This window comes from Myotis nattereri, assembly GCF_964212035.1.
Source record: "Myotis nattereri genome assembly, chromosome: 19".
In the NCBI taxonomy this organism is placed as follows: domain Eukaryota; kingdom Metazoa; phylum Chordata; class Mammalia; order Chiroptera; family Vespertilionidae; genus Myotis; species Myotis nattereri.
The window spans coordinates 27,038,738-27,066,247 of NC_138095.1; the positions used below are offsets into that span (position 1 = coordinate 27,038,738).

Here is a 27,510-nt window from a genome sequence, read left to right on the forward strand (position 1 = left end):
AGAGCCCGAGGGCGAGGGGACCGGACCGCAAGCCTCCCACGGCTGAGGGGGCGTGGCCTGGCGCGTGCCTGAGGAGGCGCGAAGGGCAGGGGGAGTGTCCCACGGTGGGGGGCGTGTCCGGCGAGTGCAGCAAGAAGGGAGGGGCGGGGCCACCCGCGAAGCTCTGGAGCGCTGATTGGCTGCGCGCTGCGAAGGCGTGAGGAGGGGCGTGTCCAGGCGCGTGCCCAAGGACGCGCGAAGGGTAGAGGGGGCGTGTCCCGCGGTGGAGGGGGCGTGTCCGGTGCGAAGGGAAGGGGGCGGGGCCGCCAGGGACGCTCTGGAAGCGTTGATTGGCTGCGCGCTGAGAAGGCACGCAGAAGGGGCGTGTCTTCAGGGAGCTGTCTGGGGGCAGAAGGGTGAAGCGTGGAGGGGAGGGCACGTCTGTGGACTTGGTCATCTCCTCCTCCTCCTGCTCCCCGCCGCGGGTAAAGGGCAGGCAGTTTGGGCCTGGACATCTCCAGTCATGGCGGAGCCTGAGTGGGAGTCGCTGGAGCAGTGCTTGGAGAAGCACCTGCCGCCCACAGACTTGAGGGAGGTGAAACGCCTTCTCTATGGCAAGGAGACCAGGTCTGGAGCCCAGAGGCTGGCGGCGGGGGTGGACCTCGGGGCCGGCGAGTGTGGGGAATGTGGGCCCGGGGACCAGGCAGAGCGCTTCGGGGCCAGCAGAGACCATAAGGAGTTTAGATGCGCGGGCTCTGGGCCGCTCGGGGGCCAGACAAGCCTGGCGTGACCTTTCCAAGCCACTCTCCCCCCTGTTGCCCGGAACCGAAGGGAAAGGATGGGTATTTTGCTCCCTGAGGCTTTCTCTGTGGCCACCTAACTGTCCTTCCTCACTTCCGGGGATCAGGACTCTCGCCAGACCCTGTACTTGGTGTCTGTGCTGGTCAGTCCCTCCAGCCAGAGCCCCAGCAGGTCACCTGGTTGCCCAGCCCCTCCGACCGGGAGGCCTCCATCGAGGTCCCCTGGAGGTAGAGGCCTGCTGAACCTGGTGGGTCAGGGAACCCTCCCCATTTGGCAAGCCGTGGGGGTCAGTGACTGCTCAGTGCAAATGTTCGCCCACTCGCAGCCAGTCCTGGGCTTTCTGAGGGCATTGCCCTGCTGGATACCGCGTCTACAAAGCCGGAAGCCACTGCCCCTTCCCCTCCCGGTTCTCTCCAGTCCACTTGTCTCAAAGCAGCCAGAAAAGGGAAATCCTAGCTTATTGCTCCTTCGCTTAAAGCAGCGGTTCTCGCCCTAACCAGTTTGGCTCTGTGGATAGAGCGTCGGCCTGCGGACTGAAGGATCCCGGGTTCGATTCCGGTCAAGGGCATGTACCTTCGTTGCGGGCACATCCCCATTAGGAGATGTGCAGGAGGCAGCTGATCGATGTTTCTCTCTCATCAATGTTTCTAACTCTCTGTCCCTCTCCCTTCCTCTCTGTAAAAACTCAATAAAATATATATTTTAAAGCAGCGATTCTCAACCTGGGCTGCACATAAGAATCACCTGGGAATCTTTTTAAAATCATGATTTCCGGGCCTCATCCTCTGGAAATTCTGGGGGGTTTTTTTTGTTATGGGGTGAGACCACAACATTAGTAACAAAGAAACGGAATTTCCGGAGGATGAGGCCCGGAAATCAGAATTTTAAAAAGATTCCCAGCTGATTCTAATGTGCAGCCCAGGTTGAGAACCACTGGCTTAAAGGTCTAGGCGGGATTTCCACGACTCTTGCAATGAATTCCAAACTCTGACCCCATGCAGCTTCTGACCACCTGTCCTTCCACCTCCCTGCCAGTTGGCGGGCTCCCTGACCGTGGCAGGGACACGAAGGCGGGAGCCCGATCGGCTCCCCAGAAACCTGAGGGTGTGGATTGCGTCGGTGGGTCCCAGCTGCCATGCTGGGCGTTGCTGCAGGGAGGTCGGGCCTCAAGTGCAAAGGTGTTTTCATTGCTGGTGGACGACAAAGCTAGAACAGCTGCCCGTGGGGGTGGCCGTGGTACAGGACTTGGCCAAACAAAGGCCGCTTCATCCCCAAAGAGGATGCCAGGACCGGATGGCCTGCAAGGGCTCCCAGTGTGCTTTCCACCGCACCCGTCAGGGCTCGCCACCGCGGAGGCTCCCAAAGGCGTCCGGGTGTCTTAAAGCAAGGGGCACCTCAGGCTCCTGTGCGAGGGATGAGAATAGGTTTGTGGGGGGTTTTGTTTTTTGGGGGGGGGTTCAGCCTTGTTGAAACAAGGCCACCAAACATTTTGGTTTTGGTTCCCCCCCCAAAAAAAAAAAAATTGGGCGGGTTATCTCTGGAGTCCAGGACGGGGGCTGAGGGGTAGGATGGAGCGGGGGGCTCACTTTTCATTTGATGTCGTTTTTCACTGTTTGATTTCCCCCCATGAGCATGTGTTTCTTTTGTAACAAAACTCTCATCTAATTCTTTCCAACGAGGGGAAAGGTGACGTTCTAGACGCGAGAGGTTGCTGTGGAGGCGGGAGCTGGGCTCCGCCCTGCGAGACGCGCCTGGACCCTGGGTGGAGAGACGGGGGCCCAGGAGAAGGGCCTGGAAGGTGTTTGGGCCAGGACAGGAAGTGGTGGGCTTTCCTCCTTGAGGTTAGAGGCGAGCCCACGAGGGGTGGGGGCCTCAGTATCAGGATGTGGGGTGGCGGGGCAGACCCCCAACTATAGGGACCAAGGGAAGGTGTGGGCAGTGCAGATCCTCCCCCCGCCCGCCCCCCCCCCCCCCCCCGGCCTTGTGTGAGGTTGGGCTCATTTCCTGGTCTCTGCCCTTCCTCGGTGGTGTGGTGGCTGGTCTGTGCCCCACCACATCGCCAGGCCACACCTTCGGTGGGCACAGCCCATGTTTTGAAGGAATGGGTTCTCCAAGGCTTGGCGATGAACCCCCTGGATAACACCAGGGCGGGGACAACTTGCTGAAGGGGAACGTGGAGGACAGGTAGAACCCTAAGAAAGTGGAGGGGCCTGGCCGGTGTCGCCTGAGGCCTAGGAGAGACAGTGTCTGCAGGGACTGAGGGCTGGAGGCAGGTCTCAGCATAGACTCGAGGAGGCAGGAAGGTGGTGGTGGGAAGACGGGGAGAGCAGACAGCTGTGGGCAGTGGGTCGGGAAAGATGGCCGGAGGCGGAGGGACGTCATCCAGGTGATGGTTATCGCTGGGCTTGCACACCTGAGACAAGACCTCCTCCACCTGCTCTCTTCCAGGCGTGAGCCCGCAGGCTGAGGACGGGGCGCCAGGGCCTCCCCACGGGGTGGTGCGGCTCCCTGGCCGTGGGCCTGAGGGACGCAGAACTCCCTTCTCCATCTCCTTCTCCGTCCACCACGGGGCCTGGGCTGGGCCTGCGGGATGGAGGGCCCCTGCCAGAGGGAAGGGCCGTCTCTGAGGCAGTCACGGCGAAGGGGGCGAGGTGTGGGCACTGCTGTTATTTCTAACCTGCGAAGCGAAAGGAACTGATTGTCAGGGGCGGAGCCCGTCTCGGCAGCTGTCAGGGCTGTCATGTGGGAACTGCCTGGCAGGGGGCGGCGGCAGGGGCCTGGGCTGACAGGCCTGTGATTTTGAAAGAAACATCTTGAAGAAAGTGACTTCAGGTGGGAGGGAAATATTATTATTAGATAATGGCTGTCAGGTTGTTTTTTGATGTGTTCCCTGGGTATTTCATAACCATCGCGTCCCCAGATGGCAAGGCCAGCCCGGCCGGGGCCACACCTCGTGCCCCTGTGGGTTTCACCCCAGCACCAAGCGCGCCGCAGGCCGAGGAGGTGTTTGCCACGGGGCCAACGGTCGCTCCGGTGGGAGGCTCCGTAAATCATCCACTGGCCTTGGCCAATAAGCCACAAACCAGGGCGCTCGGGCCTTCAGCCTGGACATGTGGGCCCTCGCCAGGCCCACCCAGCAGTGAGCGAGGGATCGTCTCCGCCCCCCGTCCCTCGCGGCCCCCGACCTGCCTCCCCAACCCCCCCGCGGGAGCAGCAGCAGACGGACGGTGGGGATCCCGGGAGACGTGCAGTCCTCGGTGGTGAAGGGCCGCAGGGCCCTCTGTCCCGCTCTCAGTCCCGGCCTCTCCACCCAGCTGTTTCCTGAGCCTGGTTCTCAACAGCCCCCTCTCATCACAGCGCACCTCCCCCAGGCTCAGCAGAGCCCTCTGAGTCTAGTCCACAGGCATTTTGGGGGGGATCCTTTCCCTCGCTCCTGTGCTGGTTGCTGAGACTCATCTGCACCCTGATTTCAGCGACTCCAAAACACCAGCTTCTGACCAGTCTCCCTGCCGCTCCCCTCCCCGCCCCCCAGCCTCCCTGGACCAGGTCTGACTTCTGCCACCTGCTGGAATGTCCCCAATGACCATCAGCCTGAGTCCACACTCAGTGCCATGTCCGTTTGTCTGTTCTCAGGCGTCCAGGCCCTCCCCCTTCTCCAGGCCCCACTCCAGCTCCCCACACGTGCGCCCTGCCATTGGACTGCTCTGTGTGCCTTCTTTTTTCTTTAAATATATATTTTTAATGATTTCAGAGAGGAAGGGAGAGGGGGAGAGAGATAGAAACATCCACGATGAGAGAGAATCATGGATCGGCTGCCTCCTGCACACCCCACACTGGATTGGGCCCGAAACCCAGGCATGTGCCCTGACGGGGAATCGAACCCTGACCTCCTGGCTCATAGGTCGATGCGCAACCACTGAGGCACGCTGGCCGGGTTCTGTGTGCCTGCCTGCCAGGGCACGTCACCTCTTCCCTGCTGGTGAATGCCTCTGGGCCGGGGAATTGTAAATCAGCGCATGCCGATCTCTCCCCTCTTCTTTCTGCCCATGTAGGAAGCTCGACCTGCCCAGCCAGGCTCTGGAATGCGCCGCTGAAGGGGACTTTGAGCTGCAGGGATACGCCTTCGAGGCGGCCGAGGAGCAGCTGCGGGGCCCGCGGACCGTGCGCGTGGGGCTTGTGCAGAACAGGATCCCTCTGCCCGCGGAGGCCCCTGTGGCCAAGCAGGTGCGGCTGCTTTTGCCCCTAAATAGACACACGGGCCGGGCCCGCTCTGTGTTTTGGACGCGTCCACAGCCCCCTGCTGGCCACTTGGTCTCGGCCGGCCAGCAGGCCCATCGAGTGCCAGGACACCTCTGCTCTGGCCGCCCCCTTCTCTTCTTTCTTTTTCTCTCTCTCTCTCTCTCTCTCTCTCTCTCTCTCTCTCTCTCTCTTCCTCTTCCTCTCCCCCTCTCCCTCTCTCCTTTTTCTTCTGCCTCCTCCCCTTCCTCTGCCTTCCTCTCGCTTCTCATGGTTCTTTCCACCTCCACCTCTGCTTCCTCTTCTGCCGTTGATCTATGGCTCCATTTTCCCCTGGGGATGGTGCCCTCGTGGCTGGTTCGAACTCTCCACGGAACTCCACCTCTCAGCCTTCCGCCAGTGCGCACCAGTCAGGACCCGCCCGTCCTCCTCCGCCCATGTTCCTCCGCCTTGTCCCTGGGGCTGGGACTCGCTGTCCCCAGGTGTCTGTCAGCTGAGGGTGCCGCAGGGCTGCGGGATGTCATCGGCGTTTGCTTACGAGGCCTCTCCACGGGACAGCTGGTTCTTTAGGTTTCTTCCCTAAAGAAACCTGTTGGCGCCGGCGGGCGGGGTGCTGTGTGCACGTCCTCCCCGCTTTCCTCCCGCGGCTCCAACCTCCCAGCTCGCTCGGCACAGGCACCTCCGGCTGCCGCGTGCTGGGTTCCTTAGGGTTCTCGAGACACAGGGGATCAACTGGGTTCCAAGTCAGGTTTCTGCATTGTCCTCACATCGGTTCTTCTTCTGCTTTTTATTATTATTATTATTAATATATTTTTATTGGTTTTGGGGGGGGGGGAGAGAGAGAGAGAGAGAGATAGAGAGAGAAAGAGAAACACCGATGATGAGAGAGAATCATGGATCCGCTGCCTTCTGCACACCCCCCACTGGGGATCGAGCCCACAACCCGGGCAGGTGACCTGTCCCAGAATAGCACCCTGATCTGGTTCATGGGCCGACGCTTAACCGCTGAGCCACGCCGGCCCGGGCCTTCCTCTGCTTTGGTTGGATTAAAAGGGTTCCGATTTTCAGATGAGTTGGTTGTCAACATGTCTCCTTGACGGTCCCAGGTTGTCAGGTTGTCAGGGGCAGGGGTGCTGGCTCACATCCATGGGGCCGGGGTGCGAGGCTTGCAGGGAGAGCGCCGTGACGAGTTTGTGCTCGCTGGTGTTCAGCTGCTTCCGGAGCGTCTCCCGGGAGCCAGCCATGGTGCTGAGGACGCAGGGAAGGTGGGGACACTCCCCTCCTGGGGTCATGGGAGTGACAGGCGGTGGAGGGATGTGACGGCGCAATGGGAACCGCTCCACCGCAGGGGCACCTCGATACTCCCCGGAGACGCTCCCCTCGGCGGGTGACATGTGACGCGGAGAGCTCATCCAGGGCGGGTGGCGGAGGGGTGGGGAAAGCACATTCCTGGCCCCAGGCACGGCTGAGAAAGCGAGTCATTCAATGATGAGCTACACACAGGAGAATAGAAGCGGCAGGCCCTGGCCAGTGTTGCTCAGTGAATAGAGCATTGCCCTGTGGACCCCGAAAGGTCCCGGGTTCGATTCTGGTCAAGGGCACATACCTCGGTCAGGTTGCAGGCTCCTCCCCGGCCCAGGCCCTGGTCGGGGCGCGTGCAGGAGGCAACCAATCGATGTGCTTCCCTCACTTCGATGTTCCTCTCTGTGTGTCTCTCTCTTCCACTCTCCCTAAAATCAGTGGGAAAACATCCTCGGGTGGGGATAACAAACAAACAAATAAAGTTTAGAAGTGGCAGGATGAGGCTTTCCTGAAGCCTGGAACGCGGGACTGGGGCGGGGGTGGGGATGGGGACGGGGGGGGGGGGGGGGAGTGGACTGTGTCCTGGGGCGAGGGAACGGTTAAACCAGGGGATGGCCTGTGTGTGGTAGGCCCACTGGGTGCCCCCCACCCCCATCTTGCAGTAACCACCATCCTCATAGCAAGGCAACCCCAGGAGACAGGCAGCGTTCTCCCCATTCTCCAGTCAAGTAAACCGAGGCTGAGGAAGGCCGTAGCGAGGGTGCGAGGGACCCCAGAGCCTCTGCAGCTCCCCCTTGCCGTGTAGATTTTGGGCCTGATGACAATGCGCTGTCAGAGCCTCCCGACCCTGCTCGCCCTCCAGCAGCTGAGCCGGTGGGGGTAGTGGCTTCCGGGGGGCTGGGAGGAGTTCTGCAAGGGTCGCCACCACTGGAACGCCTGTGCTCTCACCCCGGGTTTTATTTATTTGTAGGGAATTTCTAGAAATTTACTTGAGCCCAAACTGATAACATTGCCAGGAAGCAAAATCGCAAGTCTTGCCCCCGAGAAGAGCAGTGTGCAGTGTATTCTGGGCGTTGGAAACTAAGGGGGGAGTGCAAGGAGGGTCACATGAGAAGTGGGGGGGAGCAAGGCAGGAGCTGGACGGCAGGGTCGTCCCCAAGTTTCCACGCTCTACGGAGGGCTGTTCCGCTTCTGAGCGGTCGGAGAGGGTCCTTTCAAAGACGGGCTCACCTAGACGCCCGGGGACCAGGGCAGGGTGCAGGGCTCGCTTACGACAAAGACAACCTTCTGCCGGGGAAGGTGCAGGCCTGAGGAGTGACTGCCCACAGGACCTGCCCAGTGAGGGTTTGTGATCAGACTGCCCCGTGAAATCACTTCCCACAGAGCCCCTTTTGTCCTCAGTTCCCCCTTTCGGTCGGAAGGCGGCCGGAAGAAGGCACTGATGACCAGCTCCGGCTTGGATAGTGCGGTCTCAGCTCTAGGAAGTCTCATTCCTAGGAAGTCTCAGTGTCAACATCCTCTTGCTGACCTTTGGGGACGGGGCGGTCCCGTCACCACGGAATGTGAGTTGAGGCCGAGTTGTCCCCAAAAGGACAAGGGCAGGTACATGGAAAGGAGTCAGCACTCGGGATGGTTTCCCTCCCGGGAACCATCATGATCCGAGTCCTGCTGTCTGTCTCATTTTTCTGTATTTTGCATCTAGTATAACATTTACATAAGCCATAGCAAGAGCATTAATAGTTATCTAATACACACGTGACCAGTAACCCTAAACAGTTGGGGCTTACATAGAAAACCCCAATGAACAAATATAAGTATTATGGCTAATATCGTTAGCAGGCAGAGAAAGTTTCTGGGTTCAACATCAATCCGTAGGTGTGTGCACAGGCCTCGTCAGTGCCTTGGGGTGGCTGTCTACCTCTGACGCCCACAGCTTCTCATCCTAGAGGAGCCTGAGATGCCCCTGTGGGCAGAGGCAAGGTTGGGGGTCCATTCAGGTCGGGTGTCTGATACAGTCCCTTCCAACCAGGTTGGAGAGTGCCTTTATTTGATGTCCTTTCCAGGTTCACCCAGTGTGACGCCGGGTGAGGCACAAGGGGACCGTGCTGGGACCCAGCTCCGGGTCTGGGCCTGCGGGGTGGTCCTGGGCGGGCTTCTTTAAAATCCTGCCAGCAGCCCGAGCCGATTTGGCTCAGTGGATGGAGCGTCGGCCTGCAGACCGATGGGTCCCAGGTTCAATTCCAGTCAAGGGCACGTGCCCGGGTTGCGGGCTGGATCCCCAGGAGGGGGGGTGTAGGAGGCAGCCAATCAATGGTTCTCATCATTGATGTTTCTATCTCTCCCTCTCCTTTCCTCTCTGAAATACATATACATAAATCCTGCCAGCATATGTCGATGTAAGAAACGTCCACGTTTGTAGAGAACTTTTGTGAGTTTATTTGAGCCAAACTGATGATACTGCTGGCAAGCGAGGTCTCACGTCCTCCCCTAATCCTTGATTTTTAAATTGCCAGGTCTCCGCCCTTCACAGGCGCATAGAGGCCATCGTGGAGGTGGCTGCGATGTGCGGAGTCAACATCATCTGCTTCCAGGAGGCCTGGAGTAAGTCTCTGGGGCAGGGGTGAGGTTGGGGCGCGGGGGGGGGGGGGGACAGGGGGGACTGTGTTTCTCAGCCGCCCTTGGGCAATACTGCGTTATCTCCATGTTGATAAGGGCCTGCTCTGTGGTTTTTAAAAAGTCTCCTTTCTTTTCTCATCCATAGAAAGTTTCTTTGTCAACAAAACCAGGAACCCAGGAAGCCCAGCCTCTCTCCCTCCCTCTCACACGCCCCCGTCTGTCATCTGGTCTTATCAGTTCTTCCTCCCAGATCGTTCTGAATTGGTTTTCACTTCCTCCTCTTGTTAATCCTCACCCGAGGATATTTTCCCACCGATTTTTTAGAGAGAGTGGGAGAGGGCCGGGGAGGAGCCTGCAACCGAGGTACGTGCCCCCGACCAGAATGGAACCTGGAACCCTTCGGTTTGCAGGTCGACGCTCTGTCCACTGAGCCGAACTGGCCAGGGCCCCTCCGCCTCAGCACTGCCCAGGTCCCAGGCCCCAGGAGCCATCACAGTGGCGTCTGTAATCGCCTTCAGCTGGGCTCCTTGTGCCCTGAGCTTCTTTCCCTGAACAGCTTTCTGTTTGCCCTGGGACTGGCTTTGGGTTCTGCATCTGTGCCGCAAATTCTCCCCCAGCTCTCTGCCAGTTTCCTGAAGCTGTCTGTTGGTTTCATCTCCTGCAAGGCACGTGGCCCGTGGCCTTCTGACTCTCTCGGGTCTGAGCTGGGTGTCCCCTCTGCTGGCCAGGGTCGTCCTGGGGTTCCCCATCACTGTCATCCTGGAGAGTCCCTTTGCCGTGCTCTTGTGTTCTCCCATCCCACGCTTTCCTCTTTCTTGGTTTGCTTCTTCATTTAGGTGGAGTACAGTTGATCCTTGAATAACGTAGATTTGACCTGTGAGGGTTCACTTATACATGATTTTTTTTTTCATCTAAACAGACAACCTAAACTTACAGTATCAATAAATAAACAGCGTAGTACCATCCTGTAAATATATTTTTTCTTTTCTTAATAACATTTTCTTTTTCTCTAACTTACATTATTGTAAAAACACAGTATGTAATATATATAGCACACAAAATATGTGTGAATCGGCTGTTTACATTATCGGTAAGGCTTCCAGTCAGCAATAGACTATCAGTCGTTAAGTTTTGGGGGAATCAAAAGTTACACGAAGATTTTCAGCTGCTGAAGCGGTTGTTGCCTCTAACCCCTGTGTTTTCAGGGTCCACTACAGTTCCCTGAGAAAGAACACACAGGAGGTAACCTTTTGGGGAACTTGCACATCTGAAAATATGTTTCTCCTACGACTTGGTTGATAGTTTGGTTGGGTATAGAATTCTAGGTCAGCAATCATTTTCCTTCAGAAGTTTAAACACCTTGCTCCATGGTCTTCTGGCTTCAGGTAGTTTTCTCCAGAAGTTTGTAGGAGCTTCTCTTTCTCTCTAATACTTTGAAATTGCATAGTGACGTGCTGTTGTATTTATTTTAATCCACTATTCTAAGCACTCCATGGGTTATTTCAGTCTAGAAATTTGGGTCCTTCAAATCTAGGAAATGTGCTTACATTGTTTCATTAGTGATTTTCTCCCCTCCTTTTTTCTCTGCTTTCTTCCTGATCTCTTGCTATTAGGATATTGGAACTCTGAGCTCAATCCCTATTTTTTTAATGTTTCGTTTTGTGCTTTTTTTACATCTCTGTCTCCCTCCCCCCCCCCCCCCCCCCCCAATTCTCTGGTAGATTTTATCTAATTTGGCATTCAGCCTGCTATTTTGTCTTTGGTTTCTGCTCTCTCATATTTTGACCTTATCAGAGTTCTTTTGGTCTGAAAGTTCCTTTTTTATCACATCCTGTTTTTATTTTATAATTGCACTATCTTCTCTTATCTCTGAAGATATTAAGTAGTACTTTTTTTTCTTCCTACATAGTCCTTTCTTACTCCTTTTGGTCTTTTCTCCCCTGATGGACTCTATTTTAAGACTTGGGGGTGAACAAGCTGATTGCAGTCTCTGAGTCTGTAGGACGGGTTTCTTCACCGACCTCCATGGGAGGATGACCCAGTTCGCTGTTGGTTATGCAATCCCCCACGGCAGTCTCCAGGTCACTCTCTGCAGACCGGTCAGATGCTCGGAGAGGATCCCTCTGATCTCCTGCCAAGAAGAGAAGGAGAACAGGGGTCCAGAACGCTGATGTTTACTTACTCCCTCTGCTTTGGACACTATGCTGTTCTCTGTCCTGGTCTCCCCAGGGCCTGAGACCCTCTGCCTATCTCTCTCTCTGGAGAATGAGCCCGTGGCCTTGTGCAGGGGCGGGCGGGGCGCATCCCAGCCTCTTCTAGTAGAGGACGGATCTGGGCCTCCCACTGCTTCTTAAACAGACTTTCCACCGATCCTTCCTGTTTGTCACCCCTTCCTGCGTCCCGACCTTCAGAGCTACGCAGCGCCTCTGGCTCCTGAGCTTTCGAGGGGCCTGTGGTGAAGGGTAGGGTGCCTCCTGGGCTCCTCCACGGCCGGACGGACTCCGTTTTCTCAGTCCCCTAAGATGTCCTCTCCAGCCTCCTGTGTTGTGGCTGGAGGTGTCAGGAAAGAATCACGGTGCGAGTCCAGTCTGCCACCTGTACCCAGGCGTCTCTCTCAAGTTTTTCACATTTCTGGTTGCATGTCACTTCCGATTTTCCTGGCTCTTCCCTTAGACTGCAAGCCCCACGAGGCCAGTCTGGGTGTCGCTCGTTTGTCTCATTGTACGATAGCCCAGGTTTTGTTTACTCATCCCCCACCCCGTGTTTTTCTTCAGTGGCCTGAACAATCCCCGGTATATGACAGACACTAAAAAAATAGTTATGGGATGGTTTCACCAACTCTCCCCTCTGCTGGATCTGGAAAACTCCCACTCATCCATCACGGCCTCGCACAGGCACCTCCTCCTCGAGGGGCCCTGGGGACACCCCGGCACAGACCGGGGCATTCGGTGGCGTCATGACAGCCGCACCGGGTTACCCTTCAGCTGCTCTGTCTAGGCGGCAGCTCCTGCCGGCAGGACTAGCTCTAGGCTCACAGCCTGACTCAGGGAGTGTTGGTTCAATGAATGGGGAACCCCCTTCCCCTCCAGCCAGCCTCCCCCTCCTCCATCCCACATCCTTCTTTTGAAAGTTTGTTTACATGGCGGTGGTTGTGTAAACAGGAAACGAAGCCATTAAAATGGGAAGAGTGGAGACGGAGAAATTGGGAGCGTGCCTCCATCTGAAATGAAATCGGGAGGGAGGTGTTATTCTCTGGGGGCGCGGAGTCGCCCCTAATGCTCTGAAAGCCGAGAAGCAACGCTCATTAAGGACGGGGCTTGCTGTCAACAGCTCCTCTGTTGGCTTCCTCCACACAGTTCATCTCTCTTCGCTGAAGGGGAGCCTGGGGAGTCTTGAGCTTGCTGCCAAGGCCCCACCGGGCTGCTGCTGGCAGAGCCTGGCGCCCACTTAGGCACCTCCCTGGCCGCCACCCCTGGCTGCTGAGAGGGTGGCGGTGCCGCTGGTGACCTTTTTGCCCTTGATACCATCTTCATCCCAGGCTTCCTGGGCCTGGAAGGAGTGGGGATGCTAACGATTCTCTCCCTTCTCTGTGGGTTGAGGAGGGTCAGGTCTGCTTCACAGGGGTGTCTGGGAACAGGCTGCCTATGACTGGGCGTGGCACTGTGCTGGGCACGTGGCCTGTGTTCCGGGAAGGTTGACGACGACGATGATCACCCCCAACAGGTTGCAACCAGTTAAATCACTGGCCAGTCACATCACACATACCCCTCCCCACAGGGCGCCGGACAGCAGGCGTCGGGGAGGCCTGCTGGGCTCATCTCCCTGAGAGACATGAACCCGCTTATCAGGAGAGGGCAGATCTACAGGGCGGATGGAGTTGGTCCAAAGAATGTAACTGTCCAAGAAGAGAAAGACAGACAGACAGACGGCTCAGTGGGCAAAGGGTACGAACAAGACGGCCTAGGGGACGCATGCAGAAGGCCAGGGACCACCGGCAGGTTCACGCCATTAGACGGGAAGGTCCTGAAGAGTGTGGCTCAGGCCGCAAGGGTTGGAACACACACAGCCAGAGGCCCCCGGGGTCCAGCCCCATCGCGGTGCCTCTCCTCCCCTGCAATTTTATATTTATTTAAAAAATGATTTCAGAGAGGAAGGCAGAGGGAGAGAGAGATGGAAACATCAGTGGTGAGAGAGAACCATGGATCGGTGGCCTCCTGCAGGCCCCACACTGGGGGTGGAGCCCACAACCCGGGCCTGTGCCCTGACCGGGAGTCAAACCGTGACCTCCTGGTGCATAGGTCGATGCTCGGCCACTGAGCCACGCCGGCCGGGTGGAAACCGCCATTTTGAACCTGGTATGCAGTGTTCTTTGAACTGTCGCTACATACCTACGCACCCACTATCCGAAAAGAGAGCGAACAAAAGTCAGTGCGTTTAATGAAATTCCCTATTGAATTAGCCCCCGGGGGGCATCTAGCCAGAGAGCATAGGAACGCAGTCGTGTGCCATATCCTGGCGTTTCCATCAGCGGCAGACCTCGTGCAGACGGCGGTCCCATAAGATGAGCATGGAGCTGAGAAAGTCCTATTGGCACGAAACTAGACATTTTTAAGCGTAAAAATATCTATGATGTTATCGCCTTCAGAAAATGTGACATATGAAGTTTGGAAGCTTGTTGTCCATACAACATAATAGCACACGTATCACATGGCATGTATGTCAGCATACGTGTAACTCCATCGATTGGAAGAACTCCGCATCAGTAACCGGTGCAGCTAGTGTCCCTCCATCTGTGGGTCTTCGAGGGGCTCCCCTCTCTCCGCTCCTGTGACTAATGCTGCTGTGACACGGGAGGGTAGATGTCTGTTCAGGTCTGTGCTGCGATTGTTGGTGAGGCATCTGCCTGGCCTCGTTTTGCTATGAAACCCGAAAGCTTAGGGTCTGTCCTTTGTCCATAGCGGGGGGGGGGGGGGCGGGGGGGGGGCGGGGAGACTTGGAAGCCAGCCCGAGGCACTCAGGGCCACGTGCTCTTGTGGGGACCCCCTGCTGCCAGGCCACGGAGCCCCCGCAGAGGCCCTGAGCGCGGGGTGTGATGCCGACCTTTCCTCTCGCAGCCATGCCCTTCGCGTTCTGCACGAGAGAGAAGCTCCCGTGGACGGAGTTTGCCGAGTCAGCCGAGGACGGGCCCACCACCAGATTCTGCCAGAAGGTAGGACACCACCTGCTGCCCTGTCATCAGCTGCCGGACACGTGCGGGGCGCCGAGCGAGGCCACAGCTGCTGGGCGTGGCCCTCGCCAGGGGAAGGCACCTGCCTGCTGCTTGTTTTGCCAGCTCAGATTAGATAAGGCTCCTTACTGTCCTTTGATAAAAGTGGTACTTTCCCTTAAAATCATGGCGTTTCGGAGCCAGAAGAGCCCCTAATGGCTTTTTCAGGTCAGGGAGCTTCAGCCAGGGGAGGGGGGATGGCCCAGGTGACCCCGTGGCAGGCTCTGTAGCGGCACGCGGCCGAGCTGGCACGTGGGGGCCAGGGACAAAGTGGACCCTTGTCCAGCACTCCGCTCGTCGCCTGCTGTCTGCCTGGTTATGTAAGCCTCTCCGCGTGCCCCGTCTTCCTCCCTGTAGAAACTGGCCTTCATTTTTCTTGATTAAAACCTCATAAGACGTGTTGTAGGGTCTCATTTATATGAAATGTCCAGAATAAGCAAATCACAGAGGCAGAAAGCAGATTAGTGGTTGCCCGGGGCTGGACAGCGAGGGGGTGGAGAGCGACTGCTACTGGGTCTGGGGTTCCCACTTGAGGTCGTGAAAATGCGCCACCATTAGGTTGTGGTGGCGGCCGCACAGCTCTGAGCGTGCACTGAAGACCACCGAGGGGGACGCTGTGAAAGAATGGCTTTTATGCTCCGGGAATGGGATCTTCGTGAAACTGCCACCCCCGGCGCCCTTACGGTGCAGAGGTTACAGATAGAGCTCATCCCCACAGGAGAGGCCAAATGCCTTTCATTCCCAACGGAAAAGAACTCCTCTCCTTCCTCCACATCCCGTTCCAGAGTGTCTACGTGTCTTGGGGGGTTTTCCGAGCAGAACTGAAATCATGGTGAATCTGTCAATACCTCGTTGTGATTCCAAGCACTAGTGTTCTGAGGCTATTGGGGCGGGGGGCGGAATCTCTCAGTCACCAAGCGGTTGATTCTAGGCTGTGGGAGGAAAGAGTGCCGGGCTGGTTAGGAGGCGACTGCAGCTGGCACGCCTGCACCAGGGCTGGAGGAAGAGGAAAGGAAGAGTGGGAATGAGAAATGGCACCAAGGGACACCCGTCTGCTTGGAGAGGGGCCTGGGGACGCACGGCCACCACTATATGGCTCATAGCTTTGCCTTCCACCCCTGTGCCTTCCCTCCCTCCTGTCTTTAAGGCCAGAGGTAATGGCAGGCTAGTTAGAGTCGAAGAGAAATGATTGGCTAGTTAGAGTTGAAGATAAATGATTGGCTAGAGTTGAAGACAAATGATAGGCTGGGGCTGTTCATCCCACCAGTCATCAGGTCCTGATGACGTTCTTATTTGAGACAAAGGAATTCAGTATCAGAGAGCCTTTCTATGAATATCTATACAAAGTAAGATGATTATTCCTTTATTTTTTTATTGTATTAAAAACACATAACATGGAATTTATCATCTCAATTCTATTTAAGTGTCCAACTCAACATATACACTCATTGTGCTGTGAATAAATCTCCAGAACTTTCCCATCTCGTCAATCTGAAACTCGGCTCCCATTAAACACCTCCCCTCCACCCGCAGCCACTGGCAGCTGTGGTTTCACTTTCTGCTTCCGAGTCTGACTGTGGTAGACACTGCACAGAAGTGGACTCACACGGTGCGTGTTTGTCCTCTTGCAACTGGCTTATTTCACTCAGCGCGATGTCCTTGGGGTTCACCCATGTTGTAGCATCTGTCAGAATCCCCTTCCTTTTTAAGACTGAATAGTTCTCCATGGTGTGGCCATACCCTTCACCCACAGGTGGGCACTGGGGCTGCCTCCACCCTTTGGCTGTGGTGAATAGTGCTGCTGTGAACCGTGGGGTGCGAATAGCTTTTCGAGACTCTACTTTCCATGTTCTGGGGCTCCACCCAGAAGTGGAACTGCTGGATCCTGTGGTAGTTCCATGTTTTTAATGTTTGAGGAACCACCGTGCTGTTTGCACAAGGGCACGCCATTTCACATTCCCCCCAGCAGTGCACAAGGACAGCAATCGCACCCGTGTCCCTGAGCTCGGGCCTCAGGGCCGCACGGGCATTCCGTCCTCCCAACGCCAAGTGCTGGCTCTGAACCGAGGCCCGTTATCTGGAAGAAGCGCTGAATTATTCAGTAGGAACCCACGGCCATTGATTGGAAAGTTCGACTGGGCCCCGTCTCTCCCTTTCCCAGCTGGCGAAGAAGCACAACATGGTGGTGGTCTCCCCCATCCTGGAGCGGGACGGAGCGCACGGGGACGTGCTGTGGAACACGGCCGTCGTCATCTCCAACTCCGGCGCCGTCTTGGGCAAGACCAGGAAGAACCACATCCCCAGAGTGGGCGACTTCAACGAGGTGAGCCGCCCTCCCACGGCCAGCCCAGCTTGCTCGCTCACCCTCGTCCAGATCAGGGGGTCTTTCTGCCCGGAAATTCTGTGCCAGGTGGTGTCACATCATGTGACGCTAGCGCACAGTGGGGCTGCAGGGCTCGGGGGCCTCCCCATATAGCCCTGCATCGCATGAGTGCATAGGATTCAGGGGTTAGGCGACCCCTGGGAGAGTCCAAAACACCTTTAGCACGGAGGCTTTTTATTCTTTTTAATATCACCTGATCCGGTTCCTGACATTCTCCTTTGAAGTAAGCAGTAGGTAAATTAAACCACAACCAATCATGCACAAATGGGAACCAATCCCGGCGGCCGCCGGCAGGCTGTGAGCTCCCTGCCTTTCACGCTCTATCCTTGTGTGGAGGGCGGGGTTCTTGTCTGTGCTCACGTGGGAACGGAGTGAGCCACTGCCACACGCTGGTGACAGTGGGCGGATGTGTGCGTCTCTGCACACGTGTCAGCCGGGGCCTCGTGCCAGCGATCAGGGGCTCAGTCACAGGAGCTGTTTTGATTGGTTAATGCTAATCTGTGGGTTGGTAGGATAGAGAGGGTGGGCCTACGAAGGAGGGACATGAACTCCAACTAGAACCCAAGATCTGAAGTCTGAGCAGCTGTTCCGGCTGCGGTGGCCCCAGTCCACCAGGACCCTCCCTGACTGTGGGGGCCCAGCCGCTCTCGGCTGGTCACACAGAGGACGAAGGATCTGCAGAGCCAGTGAGGTCCCGGGGTCGGGGGGGCGGCGGGGGGGGAAGGCACAGCGTTGCCCAGTGACAGCTGGACGGGGCAGGAAGATGTGCCCTCGCCTGTTTACCCTGGATTAATCGTTAGCTCTGGAGATAGGAAGGGCTTGTCTCCACTCCCCAGGACCTGTGTCGGCGTCCGCCCCTGGGCACACACCCCGGTCGCTGCCCCTGCTGCGTGTCAAAACGAATGGGAGGGAGCAAAATGCTCTGGGAGAGGTCGGCTTAGGACCCCAGCCCACCCTCTGCCCCCCACAGCGTGTCCATGACAGTGTCCCAGGGCCAGCACCTGTGGGGCGGGGGTGGGGGCTGGGGGAGGGAAGGCAGGATGGCCTCCCGCCTGTCTGCCTGTAGGGACCCCTCAGCCTGCGCAGGGAGCCCAGGGACGCCGTGGGGACGAGCGCACTCAGGGCGGGAGTTCCAGGCTCAGGCCGGCCTTTGTGAGCGGGCAGGTCATGTGCCCACTGGGGCTCCCACCTTCCCCCCCAGGTGGGCCGGGGTTGCTCTTGATGAGCTCCCGTCCCTTCAGCTCTAACCTTCTTTATTTTGTAAATATATTTTTATTGATTTCAGAGAGGAAGGGAGAGGGAGAGAGAGGGAACATCAATGATGAGAGAGAATCGTCGATCGGCTGCCTCCTGCATGCCCCACACTGGGGGGTCGAGCCCGCAACCCAGGCATGTGCCCTTGACCGGGAATCGAACCGTGACCTCCTGGTTCATAGGTCGATGCTCAACCACTGAGCCACACCGGCCGGGCTCTAACCTTCTTTATGGGAACATGTGACTGGTGAGGACATGTTAACACTGACCAGCTCACGTTAACACTGACCAGACCTCAACCTTTTGTTGCACCGAGATGAGACGTAACAACGCTGGGCCTTGAGATACTGAGGGAAGTTGCTTGGGGTGTTTTTCTGATGTGACAGCGGGTGAATGCGGGAGCCCCAGGGATTTCCCCTGGGCTGGCTCCTCGCTATTATGTCGGGGTTCTCTGTGCTTTGTTTGTTTTGGAGACATTGGAGTTTCAAACTTAAAGGCGAGCCACACCCCGAGGGGCACTTCTGGAGAACTGGCGATGTTTGTTATTTTTCTGCTGAGTCTAAGGACAGGGAACTCCCACAGCTCAGGGGCTTCAGCACGTGGCCCCGGCTGGTGGGGCTCGGTTGGTTGGAGCATCGCCCCATGGACCAGTCAGGGCACAGGCGCAGGCTGAGGGCTCGCTCCCCGGCCAGGGTGCGTGCAGGAGGCAGCCGGTGGGTGTCTCTCTCTCTCCCTCTAAAAGGGAAACGGATCAAGCCACGGCCTTTGTCTTCCAGTCCACTTACTACATGGAGGGGAACCTGGGCCACCCCGTGTTCCAGACGCAGTTCGGGAGGATCGCGGTGAACATCTGCTACGGGCGGCACCACCCCCTCAACTGGTTCATGTACAGCGTCAACGGGGCCGACATCATCTTCAACCCCTCGGCCACCATCGGGGCGCTCAGGTCCCCGGGCAGCGGGCATCTGGGGGGTCTGGGGCGCTCAGGTTCCAGGGCAGCGGGCATCTGGGGGGTCTGGGGCGCTCAGGTTCCCGGGCAGCGGGCATCTGGGGGTTCCGGGGTGCTCAGGTTCCCAGGCAGCGGGCATCTGGGAGGGTCCTCAGAGGTGGTTTGGGGAACAGGCAGGTGCCACCACCAGGACGTCTAAAAAATCTGAGCCTGGGGCCTGTGTGTTGTGTGTTCAACCAGCTTTTCCGTGACACGGAGAACACACCAAACGCCACATGCCCATTGCAGCCCCCGCAGGGCTGCCCTCTGTGAGGTGCTGTTACACTTGGCTATGACCCGGAACCTTGAGATGATAAGAATCCCCCACTCACCCTCTTCGTCGTCAGCAGTGAAAAACCCTTCTCCAGGGCCAGAGCAGGGGGTGTCTGGCCAGCGTCAGCTCCTCCCCCACGGCCCCTCGTCTGTTTTCTGCAGCACCCAGTGCACGGAGGGCAGGCACCTGGGCAAAAAGCAAGCGAGGGAGTCGGAGCGGGAGGTCCTTAACGCCAGCCCGCGGCTCTGAACCTTGTTTTTAACCAGCAAAGCGTTTTCTTCTTGTTGTTCATCCTCACCTGAGGGACTTTTCCCATTGATTGCAGAGCATGGAAGGGAGAGGGAGAGTCAGAGAGAAACATCGATGTGAGAGACACACATTGATGGGTTGCCTCCTGCACACGCCCGACCAGGGCCCAGGCCGGGGAGAAGCCTGCAACCGAGGATATGTGCCCTTGACCGGAATCGAACCCGGGACCCTTTGGTCCGCGGGCCGACGCTCTATCCATTGAGCCACACAGGCCAGGGCTTGCCGTGCTTTTCCGATGAACTGGGTCACCCTGACGGTCACACGCAGCCCGTGTGGTGGAAGCTCTGCCACGGACGTGCGCTCATCAGAAAGCCGCCGCCCCAGCCCCCCCGCATCCCCCCCACCCCAGGGCTGCGGTTCGCCTCCCCCTCTGAGTATTTTTAGGGGCTCGCGGAGCCAGGCTGGGAACGCGGCAGATGTCCCCATGGCCCCGCTGGGCTCCGTGTGACTCCCGCACGTGCTGGGCTCTCACGAACCCCCAGCTTCCTTTCCCTCGCTCGCTGCGAGAGCCTGAGTGGGCCGCCAGCTGTGGGTTTGAGTCCTACGCAGCACATCCTCCCTGGAGAATCGCAAGGGAGAGGTTGTATGCCGCTCGCCCCGCGACTGTCTGTGTCATCCCTGCAAATGTCACTGACGGGCGTGTTTCTGTAAAGATCCTTTCTTCAAAGTTCCGTCAGCTCCGCTTAGCAGCTGGGGAGAAGCAGCAAATGAGCCCCTCAATCAAGCCGGTGATTGTTGTCTGCCAGCCGCGTGAGTCCTGAGCACGAGGCTGAGACAGCGCCGCCCCCTCCGCCTCCTCCCTGCTTTAAACCAGGTGCTGCCGACGGGAAAGAAGGTTCCGGGCGCTCAGCTCCCGTCGCCCAGTCTTTCTGAGCGGGCATCGCGCCTGTCAATCCTGAACCTCCGTGACGCTCCTCAGACAGGAGATTAGCGGCCGGCCTGGCTCAGGGGCTGAGCGTCAACCCAGGAACCAGGAGGTCACGCCTCGATTCCTGTCAAGGGCATAGGCCCGGGTTGTGGGCTTGATCCCTAGTGTGGGGCGTGCAGGAGGCAGCTGGTCCATGATTCTCTCTTATCATTGATGCTTCTCTCCCTCCCTCTCCCTTCCTCTCTGAAATCAATAAAAATATATTTTTTTAAAAAAAGAGAGAGAATCAGCGACCAGCAGGCCCACTGAGCTCGGTGGCACACTGGTTGGTGGCCGGAGGAGGACGGGGTCTCTGGTTGGGGCCACATCCCCACCCCGTGCAGGTGCTGGGCTGAGGGCAGCCACAGCTCAGCTGCACAGGAGGCTGCCTCCTCCCTGGGCCACTAGGAGGACAGGGAACCCTGCTTAGACTCTTGGGGTTCGGAAGAGGAAACCGAAAGGCCCTGGGAAAGGGGACCCACTCCGGGGAGGTGACGCCTGCTGCAGGACCTCCCCTCCCCCGCCCTCGCTCCCTCGGGGTCCCCGCTGCCTGGCCGGACCCTCTCCCTGCAGCTGCTTCGCCGGCGACAAGGGGCGGGCGGGGGCAGAGCCTTCGCAGGGGCCGTTTGGGTGAGGCTCTGCCCAGCATGGGGGGCGGGCTCCTCACCGCCCGGAGGAGGGGAGGGAGGAGAAGTAGCAGGTGTGGCCCCCTGTTACTTCCTGCCTCGCGGCCCCCTCTGGCAGCTTCGTCTGCAGGGTCGTTCGGTCTCTACTGTCTCTATCTCCCTTCGAGGGGTTTTCAGAAAAGGAAACTGAGGCTCCTGCCTGCAGCTGGCCTCCCAAAGGGCTGCCCGGGCCTGAGCGTGGGGTCACCCACTGGCACAGCGAGTCTCCCTGGATGTCCCCGTCCCCCTCCACCCCCCAAAGGCCGGGAAGGCTGGCAGCGGTCGCAGCTCGGGGCCGAGCATCCGTCTGGCTGGGAAGCGGCAACCTGTTCCTCTCCTTCTTCTCACAGCGAGTCCATGTGGCCGATCGAGGCCAGGAACGCGGCCATCGCCAACCACTGCTTCACCTGCGCCATCAACCGCGTGGGCAAGGTAAGGCCGGGGCTGCACCTGGCCCGCAGGGGTGTGAGGGGGACAGAGCCGCACGCTGCGGGCCACCTGCGGCCGGGCGGGGGCAGCCTCTGCAGACGCACAGGCCAGAGGGAAGGCTGCTGTCTGCCGCCCGGGACATGGCGCCCCTCTCCGTGCGCCGCGGGTCCCAGGGCCGGGAGGAGCCGTCTTGCTCTGTTACCTGTGGAGACAGCAGCACGTCTCCCCTCTGGCTCTGCCTGGTCGGGTTTTAGCGGAGACCATTTGAGAGGCTCTCGCCTGCCCGTGTGCACTGAGGACCTGGTGGTTGGTTCCCCGCGGGCCCCACACGGGGTGATCCTGGCTGCCACACACGGTGCCCCCGTCACACAGTAACGCCCCTCCTGCTCGCCCAGAACACGGGTCAGTCTGAGCGGACCCCGGTGTCCACACGAAAGGGGTCTCACCTCTGACAACAGAGAGGAACTCGGTGTTTCTTTAACCTGCCGTGCAGTGGCCCTTAGACTTTGGCAAAAAGACAAACTCCCCGCCTCAGTCCCTTATACCCTGGGCCTCCGCGGGGTCTCCCCGCAGAGTGGCACCTCCCGGAGGCACAAGCCGGGGCTGGGCCTGGCTGCCGGTTCCCCGCTGGCTGGCGGCCTGGCCTGGTGGGGACGTGTGATAAGCCCGTTGATGGCCCCTGGGCACCGGCCAGTCCTCCCACTGCAGCGTTTCCGACTCCGCCCAGCCCGCCGGGTGGTGAACAGAGCGGTGGTGCCACCTACAGGCACGGCTCACTGTGGTTTTGTCCCGCAGGAGTACTTCCCCCACGAGTTTACCTCTGGAGACGGGAAGAAAGGTACGCTGTGTCCCTGAGCCTCCACGGGGGCTGCCGGCGGGAGGGGGCCTCGCTTCTCCCTCTCTGCCCCCTCGGCTGGGCTCCGGCTCCCTCGCCCACAGCGGGGGCCTGTGCGCCGGGGATGGGCAGGCGGTCCTGGGCTTGTGACCGCCTCCTTCCCCCGTGGGGACCAGAGGGGTTGGATTGGACTCCCTCCCCCCCTCCCTCAGGACTGGGGTGCCAGACCCCACTTCCTCTCCTCTGTCCCTGTCTGCCCACCCCTGCCCTGAGCCATACAGGCGCCCGGTCACTGGCATGGATGGCCTTGGGGTCCTGGAATCCACACCGTACCTCTGCCAGGAACCCCTCCTTCTGGTCCGTCTGCCTGGCCAGGGATGTGGGGGGAGAGGCCCCCTCCCTGAGGAAGGTCCCCTGGGAGGCTCAGGTGGTGCCCTGGGAGCCTGAGGTGGCGAGTGGGTTAGTTCCCAGGAAAGCCCTCCCGAAGGGCCCGGAGATCCCCTCGAGGCCCGACTCCAGGCTCCAAGGCCTGCTGCCTCCCTGCAGCCAGGGGAGTGGGAGAGGCGGGCGGGGCAGGGGGGGGCGGGTGGCACGGTGGGGGAGGCGGAGGATGAGGGCCCTGGGCACCTGCTCTGCCCTGGTCCCTGCAGAGCCCTGCCCTCCCCTACCTGCTGCTGGCAGGCCTGTGGGGCGGCTGTCAGCCCACTTTCCTGGGGGCCAGGGCGGGGAGCGAGGGCTGGCGGGGCCACCACAGGAAGCGGTCACACAGGAAGCCCTGCAGAGCCCTCTGCTCCATGGGCTGTGTGTGGCTCTGTGGGCTGTGGGCGGCTTCGTGGGCTGTGGGCCGCTGAGGGTGGGAGCAAAGGGCCGACACTCTGCAGGGGATGCGGAGGGGACACGGTCCGGTTCCGGAGGCAGAGGGGGGCGCTGGGAGGGTGGCTTTGCAGCCCTCAGGGCCGAGGGGGGAGGCAGGTCCTGGGGCCTCGGCGTTTGGCAGAGCCGGGGAGGGCGTGCGGTCCCGGGCCCGGGTGTCCCTCCACGTGCCTGCCCCGCTGTCGGCCCGCGAAGCTCACGGCGCTCTCCTTGCCCTTCCCAGCTCACAAGGACTTCGGCTACTTCTACGGCTCCAGCTACGTGGCCGCCCCGGACAGCAGCCGCACGCCCGGGCTCTCCCGCACCCGGGACGGGCTGCTGGTGGCCGAGCTCAACCTCAACCTGTGCCGGCAGGTGAATGACGTCTGGAACTTCAAGGTGGGTCCCCGAGTGCCCGGCTTGAGCCCCATCCTGCTCTCGGGGCTGAGCACCGCAGCTGCGGGGCGGCCCTGGGGGACAGCCCGCGGGAGGCTCTGCGTGGAGCCCAGGCTGGTCCCCGCCTCCTGCCGGCCCTGCCTGCCCAGCGGGGCTGTTCGCATGGAGCAACCCTGCGGGGAAGGGCGCCCAGGCAGCAGGCCTCAGCAAGCCCTCCTCTCATCTGGTTTAGATCTGGGCGCCTTCGAACAAATTAATCTCAATTTAATTTGTCCGAGGAATAGAATGGATTAGCTCCTCCGCTCCCTTCCCCTTCCCGGGCATTTGCACTTTATCACAAGATAAATGCGTGCGTCTGGCTCTGCCCGTGGCCAGGCCCATGCGCGCGTCTGGCTCTGCCCGTGGCCAGGCCCCACGGTCCAGGCCTGGACAGGGAGGGAAGCGGGTCACGGGGAGAAAGGAGTCCAGGCCCAGCTTGGCCACGTCCTCACTCTGTTCCCGGGCCTCGGTGCTTTCATGTGTAAAATGAGGGGCTTAGCGCGCATGCCCCGAGCATGGACGCCTAACACCTGTGACCCCAGGGATCAGGAGAGGCGCGTAGGTGCCCCCGCTCCTGGCCGGGGGCAGTGGCAGCGATGGCTGGGCCCCCGCAGAGGGTGGCATGTCACCGTGGGTGCACACGGAGATCGCTGAATCAGCGCCGGGAAGTGTTTTCACCGACTCAGCACCACTTGTAGGCAAATCATACGTGCAAGCGAATGCCCATTGTCATGCCTGAACGACTGCCCAGCGTGTCCAGGAGGAGCCAGGGCTCTGGGTCCAGCCAGACGAGGGCTCCCGTTAGCCTGTGCCTGGGTCCCGGGCATTTCCCCGAGTCTCAGATCCTCACAGACAGACAAGGCACTGCCCACAGCCCGCCTCCCAGCCCGCCTGTCCGCATCCTGGGAAGTTCAGGTGAATGGAGGCATCTGCCGATTAGAAGCTGGGACCAATAGTCAGAGAATGTTTGCTCACTAGTAACTCTTTGAAAGCAGGTTTCCCAGCCTGTGCTGATGGGCACGGGCTCCTTCCGGTCCAGGCTTTGGGGGGCGGGAGGGAAGGGAGGGGATGGAATGCTGGAGTGTGAGCGCTTTCCAGGCCCACCCACCACCTCCCAGCCTCCATCTGCGTCCACGATGAGGTGCCGTGTGGAGACGGACCCCCAGACCCAGAGCCTGGCTGGCGCCCCGGGCTGTGGGCTGCTCGCCTGGGGTCTGCAAGGCCGCCGGCCGTCCCCCTTCCGGCCTCAGCGCAGGTCACAGCTTCTGGATGAACGTGAGCCACGCTGGCATCGGTGATCGGTGATTGTCACCGCAGCCCCACAGCCAGTGCCGGGAGGTCAGGCGGGGTGTGTCTCTGTCTTACAATCTGAAAGGGATTGTCCCGCAGACAGCCTTCCTGTCCCATTCCTGTCCCCTGCCTGCCCTCTAGTGGCGGGAGGCGGCGGCGCGGGCGAGGGCCTTTAGAAACCGCCCCGCTGAGGCACCTGCTTTGCTTTCAGATGACGGGCAGATACGACATGTACGCGCGGGAGCTGGCGGAAGCCGTCCAACCCGACTACCGCCCCCACATCGTGCGGGAGTAGCTGGCCCTCGGCCCTGCCCGCCCGGAGGCGCCTCTGCCCGCGGCGCGTCGGCGGTGTGACCGTGCTTGATGGTGCCCTGATCACGTTGCTGTCCACATCGATTCTTAAACATCCCGATGCTGAGGGTAGAATGAGGGGTGACTGCTTAATGGCTACAGGCTTTCCTTCTGAGGTGATGACAGTGTCTGGGGCTGGATAGAGGCAATGGCAGTACATGCTGTGGAATTGTGTGCTTTAATCTGGTTAGTTTTCTGTTATGTGACTTTTGACTCCTTGTAAACATATCCCAGGCCCTGGCTGTGCGGGTTGATTTGAAGTTAGACAGGTGAGCTGCCCCCATCCCGAGGTTCCCCACCCCTCCGTTTAGACTCAGCCACTCCAGCGAGGGAGCGTGTGTACTAGCAGGAGAGGGCAAGGCCGACCCAGAGTCCCTGGATGGCCCTGGGCGGGTGGGAGGAAGGCCATTGTATGTGTCAAGTTGGTTAGGCTGCAGTCTCTAGAGCAGCGGTTCTCAACCTGTGGGTCGCGACCCCTTTGGGGATCGAACGACCCTTTCACAGTGTCGCCTAAATACATCCTGCATATCAGATATTTACATGACAGTAGCAACATTACAGTTATGAAGTAGCAACGAAAGTAATTTTATGGGTGGGGGTCACCACAACATGAGGAACTGTATGAAAGGGTCGCGGCGTTAGGAAGGTTGAGAACCACTGCTCTAGTTATTTCATCAGGCACCACCTGGGCGTTGCTGGGAAGGTGTTTTGTAGGTGTGATTAACGTCCATAGCCAGTTAACTGGGCGAGTGGGATTACCTTAGATAACCCTGGCAGCCGATGCAGTCAGCACAGGGCCTGCGAGCAGAGGTTCTGCCTGAGGCAGCAGCTTCCCGGGCCTGAGAGTCCAGCTTTGCCCTGCCTGGCGGCGGGCTCTACAGATGTCAGACTCCTCTGTCCAGCCCCATAATCATCTAAATCAATTTCTTGCAATAAATCTCTCAATACATAGTCTACTGTTTCTGCTTCTCTGGCTGGACCCCGACTGGTCCAGACCCCAGTGTCGGAAGTGGGACCAGAACTAATAGATGAATTCACAAGACAGCGGGATGCAACGTCAACACACGAAAGTCAGTTGCCTTTCTGTACACTAACAGGAAACAATCTGAAAAGGAGATTAAGAAAACAATTTCACTGACAATAGCACCAAAAGGAATACAATACTTAGGAATTACCCCAGGGAGTAAAAGACGTGGACAATGAAAACTACAAAATATTTTGGGAAGAAATTAAAGGAAGGACTGGGGAGAGTCCGAGAGGCTATTCGGTTTGCAAGCTGGCACGTGAGCCAGCCTCAGTGTCACGGGCGCTGACTGAAGACAGGACAGTCCTGGGTCGGGGCGAGGATAGCCGTCACAGCAACAGCAGCAGCCGGGGTACCCGCATTTCCTGCCGCCATTCCCCGGCCGCGGTTCCCACAGGACAGAGCGCAGAGGCTGAGCAGCTCCCTCACGCAGTGGGGCGCCTCCCGAGGGAGAGACAAAGGGTAAAGCGCTTAGAGGACGTGAGCGCTGAACACTGGGCAGGTAGTACGCCCGCCCTCTGCTGAAGGGGCGCCTCTTCTCTGACCCTCGAGGCTGCAGGAACACCTGGCCTGCCCCAGGGGGCGCCCTAGCGCTGTCTTCCAAGTCGGCTCCACAAACACCTTGGAAAGAGTCCAGAGCAAAGACGAGTATAGTCTGAGCCCACAGGTCACCAGACATCTGACGAAGGTGAGAGACCCACAGCAGTGACTCCCAACACCCCCCGCCCCTCGTTTCTACAGCGCCTCGGCTTCCAGCAACTTCCCCAGGCAGGAGTGCACCTCTCCACGACCAGCCGGGCCTGGGCCAAGCCAGCCCAGTTTGCCCCACGGCGTGTGATCAGTGTCACCCACAGCACTTCCCGGAGCGCAGGGACCCCAGCCTGCAGTGTTAACCTCCACCCTGCCCCTCGGGGCCTTGGCCGGACGGGCTGCACAAATCCCGTAAGCCAGTGTGAGTGATGCGTGCCCCTCCCTCCCTGCTCCTGGGATCAGAGCGGTTTCCTACGAAGGTGCCAACATCGCTTCTCCGGCTCCAAAATCAGGGCAGCTAAGGCGTCCCCTTTAAATTTTCCCAGGTTTCCCTTTCTCAAACCCAAACCTCTTGTTTGGAACGGTCATTTGCAGGGGGAACAAGGGCATGTTTTGTTTAAACATTTTTATTGATTTCAAAGAGGAAGGGAGAGGGAAAGAGAGAGAGGAACATCAGTGATGAGAGAGAATTGTTGTCGGCTGCCTCCTGCATGCCCCACACTGGGGACTGAGTCCGCAACCCGGGCATGTGCCCTTGGCCAGAATTGAACCCGGGACCCTTAA

General features: G+C 59.0%; 1 protein-coding gene across 1 annotated transcript; it reads left to right on the forward strand.

Annotated features, from left to right (window-relative positions):
- The first annotated feature begins 473 nt into the window (after nucleotides 1-473).
- UPB1 (beta-ureidopropionase 1) lies at nucleotides 474-26,125 on the forward strand. The gene is made up of 10 exons (XM_081113428.1): nucleotides 474-606; nucleotides 4,833-5,004; nucleotides 8,832-8,919; nucleotides 14,049-14,143; nucleotides 16,362-16,523; nucleotides 18,614-18,783; nucleotides 21,331-21,412; nucleotides 22,205-22,247; nucleotides 23,341-23,495; nucleotides 25,033-26,125. Exons 1-10 carry the CDS (start codon nucleotides 503-505, stop codon nucleotides 25,114-25,116), a joined length of 1,155 nt encoding a protein of 384 aa, XP_080969554.1. The 5' UTR covers nucleotides 474-502; the 3' UTR covers nucleotides 25,117-26,125.
- Nucleotides 26,126-27,510: the final 1,385 nt, after the last annotated feature.

Excerpts from the sequence above, each read along its gene's own strand:
- UPB1 (XM_081113428.1), top strand. The coding sequence starts at position 503 with ATGGCGGAGCCTGAGTGGGAGTCGCTGGAGCAGTGCTTGGAGAAGCAC. Across the intron at positions 14,144-16,361 it reads CCACCAGATTCTGCCAGAAG|CTGGCGAAGAAGCACAACAT; the intron begins GTAGGACACCAC and ends TCCCTTTCCCAG. Across the intron at positions 22,248-23,340 it reads CTCTGGAGACGGGAAGAAAG|CTCACAAGGACTTCGGCTAC; the intron begins GTACGCTGTGTC and ends TGCCCTTCCCAG.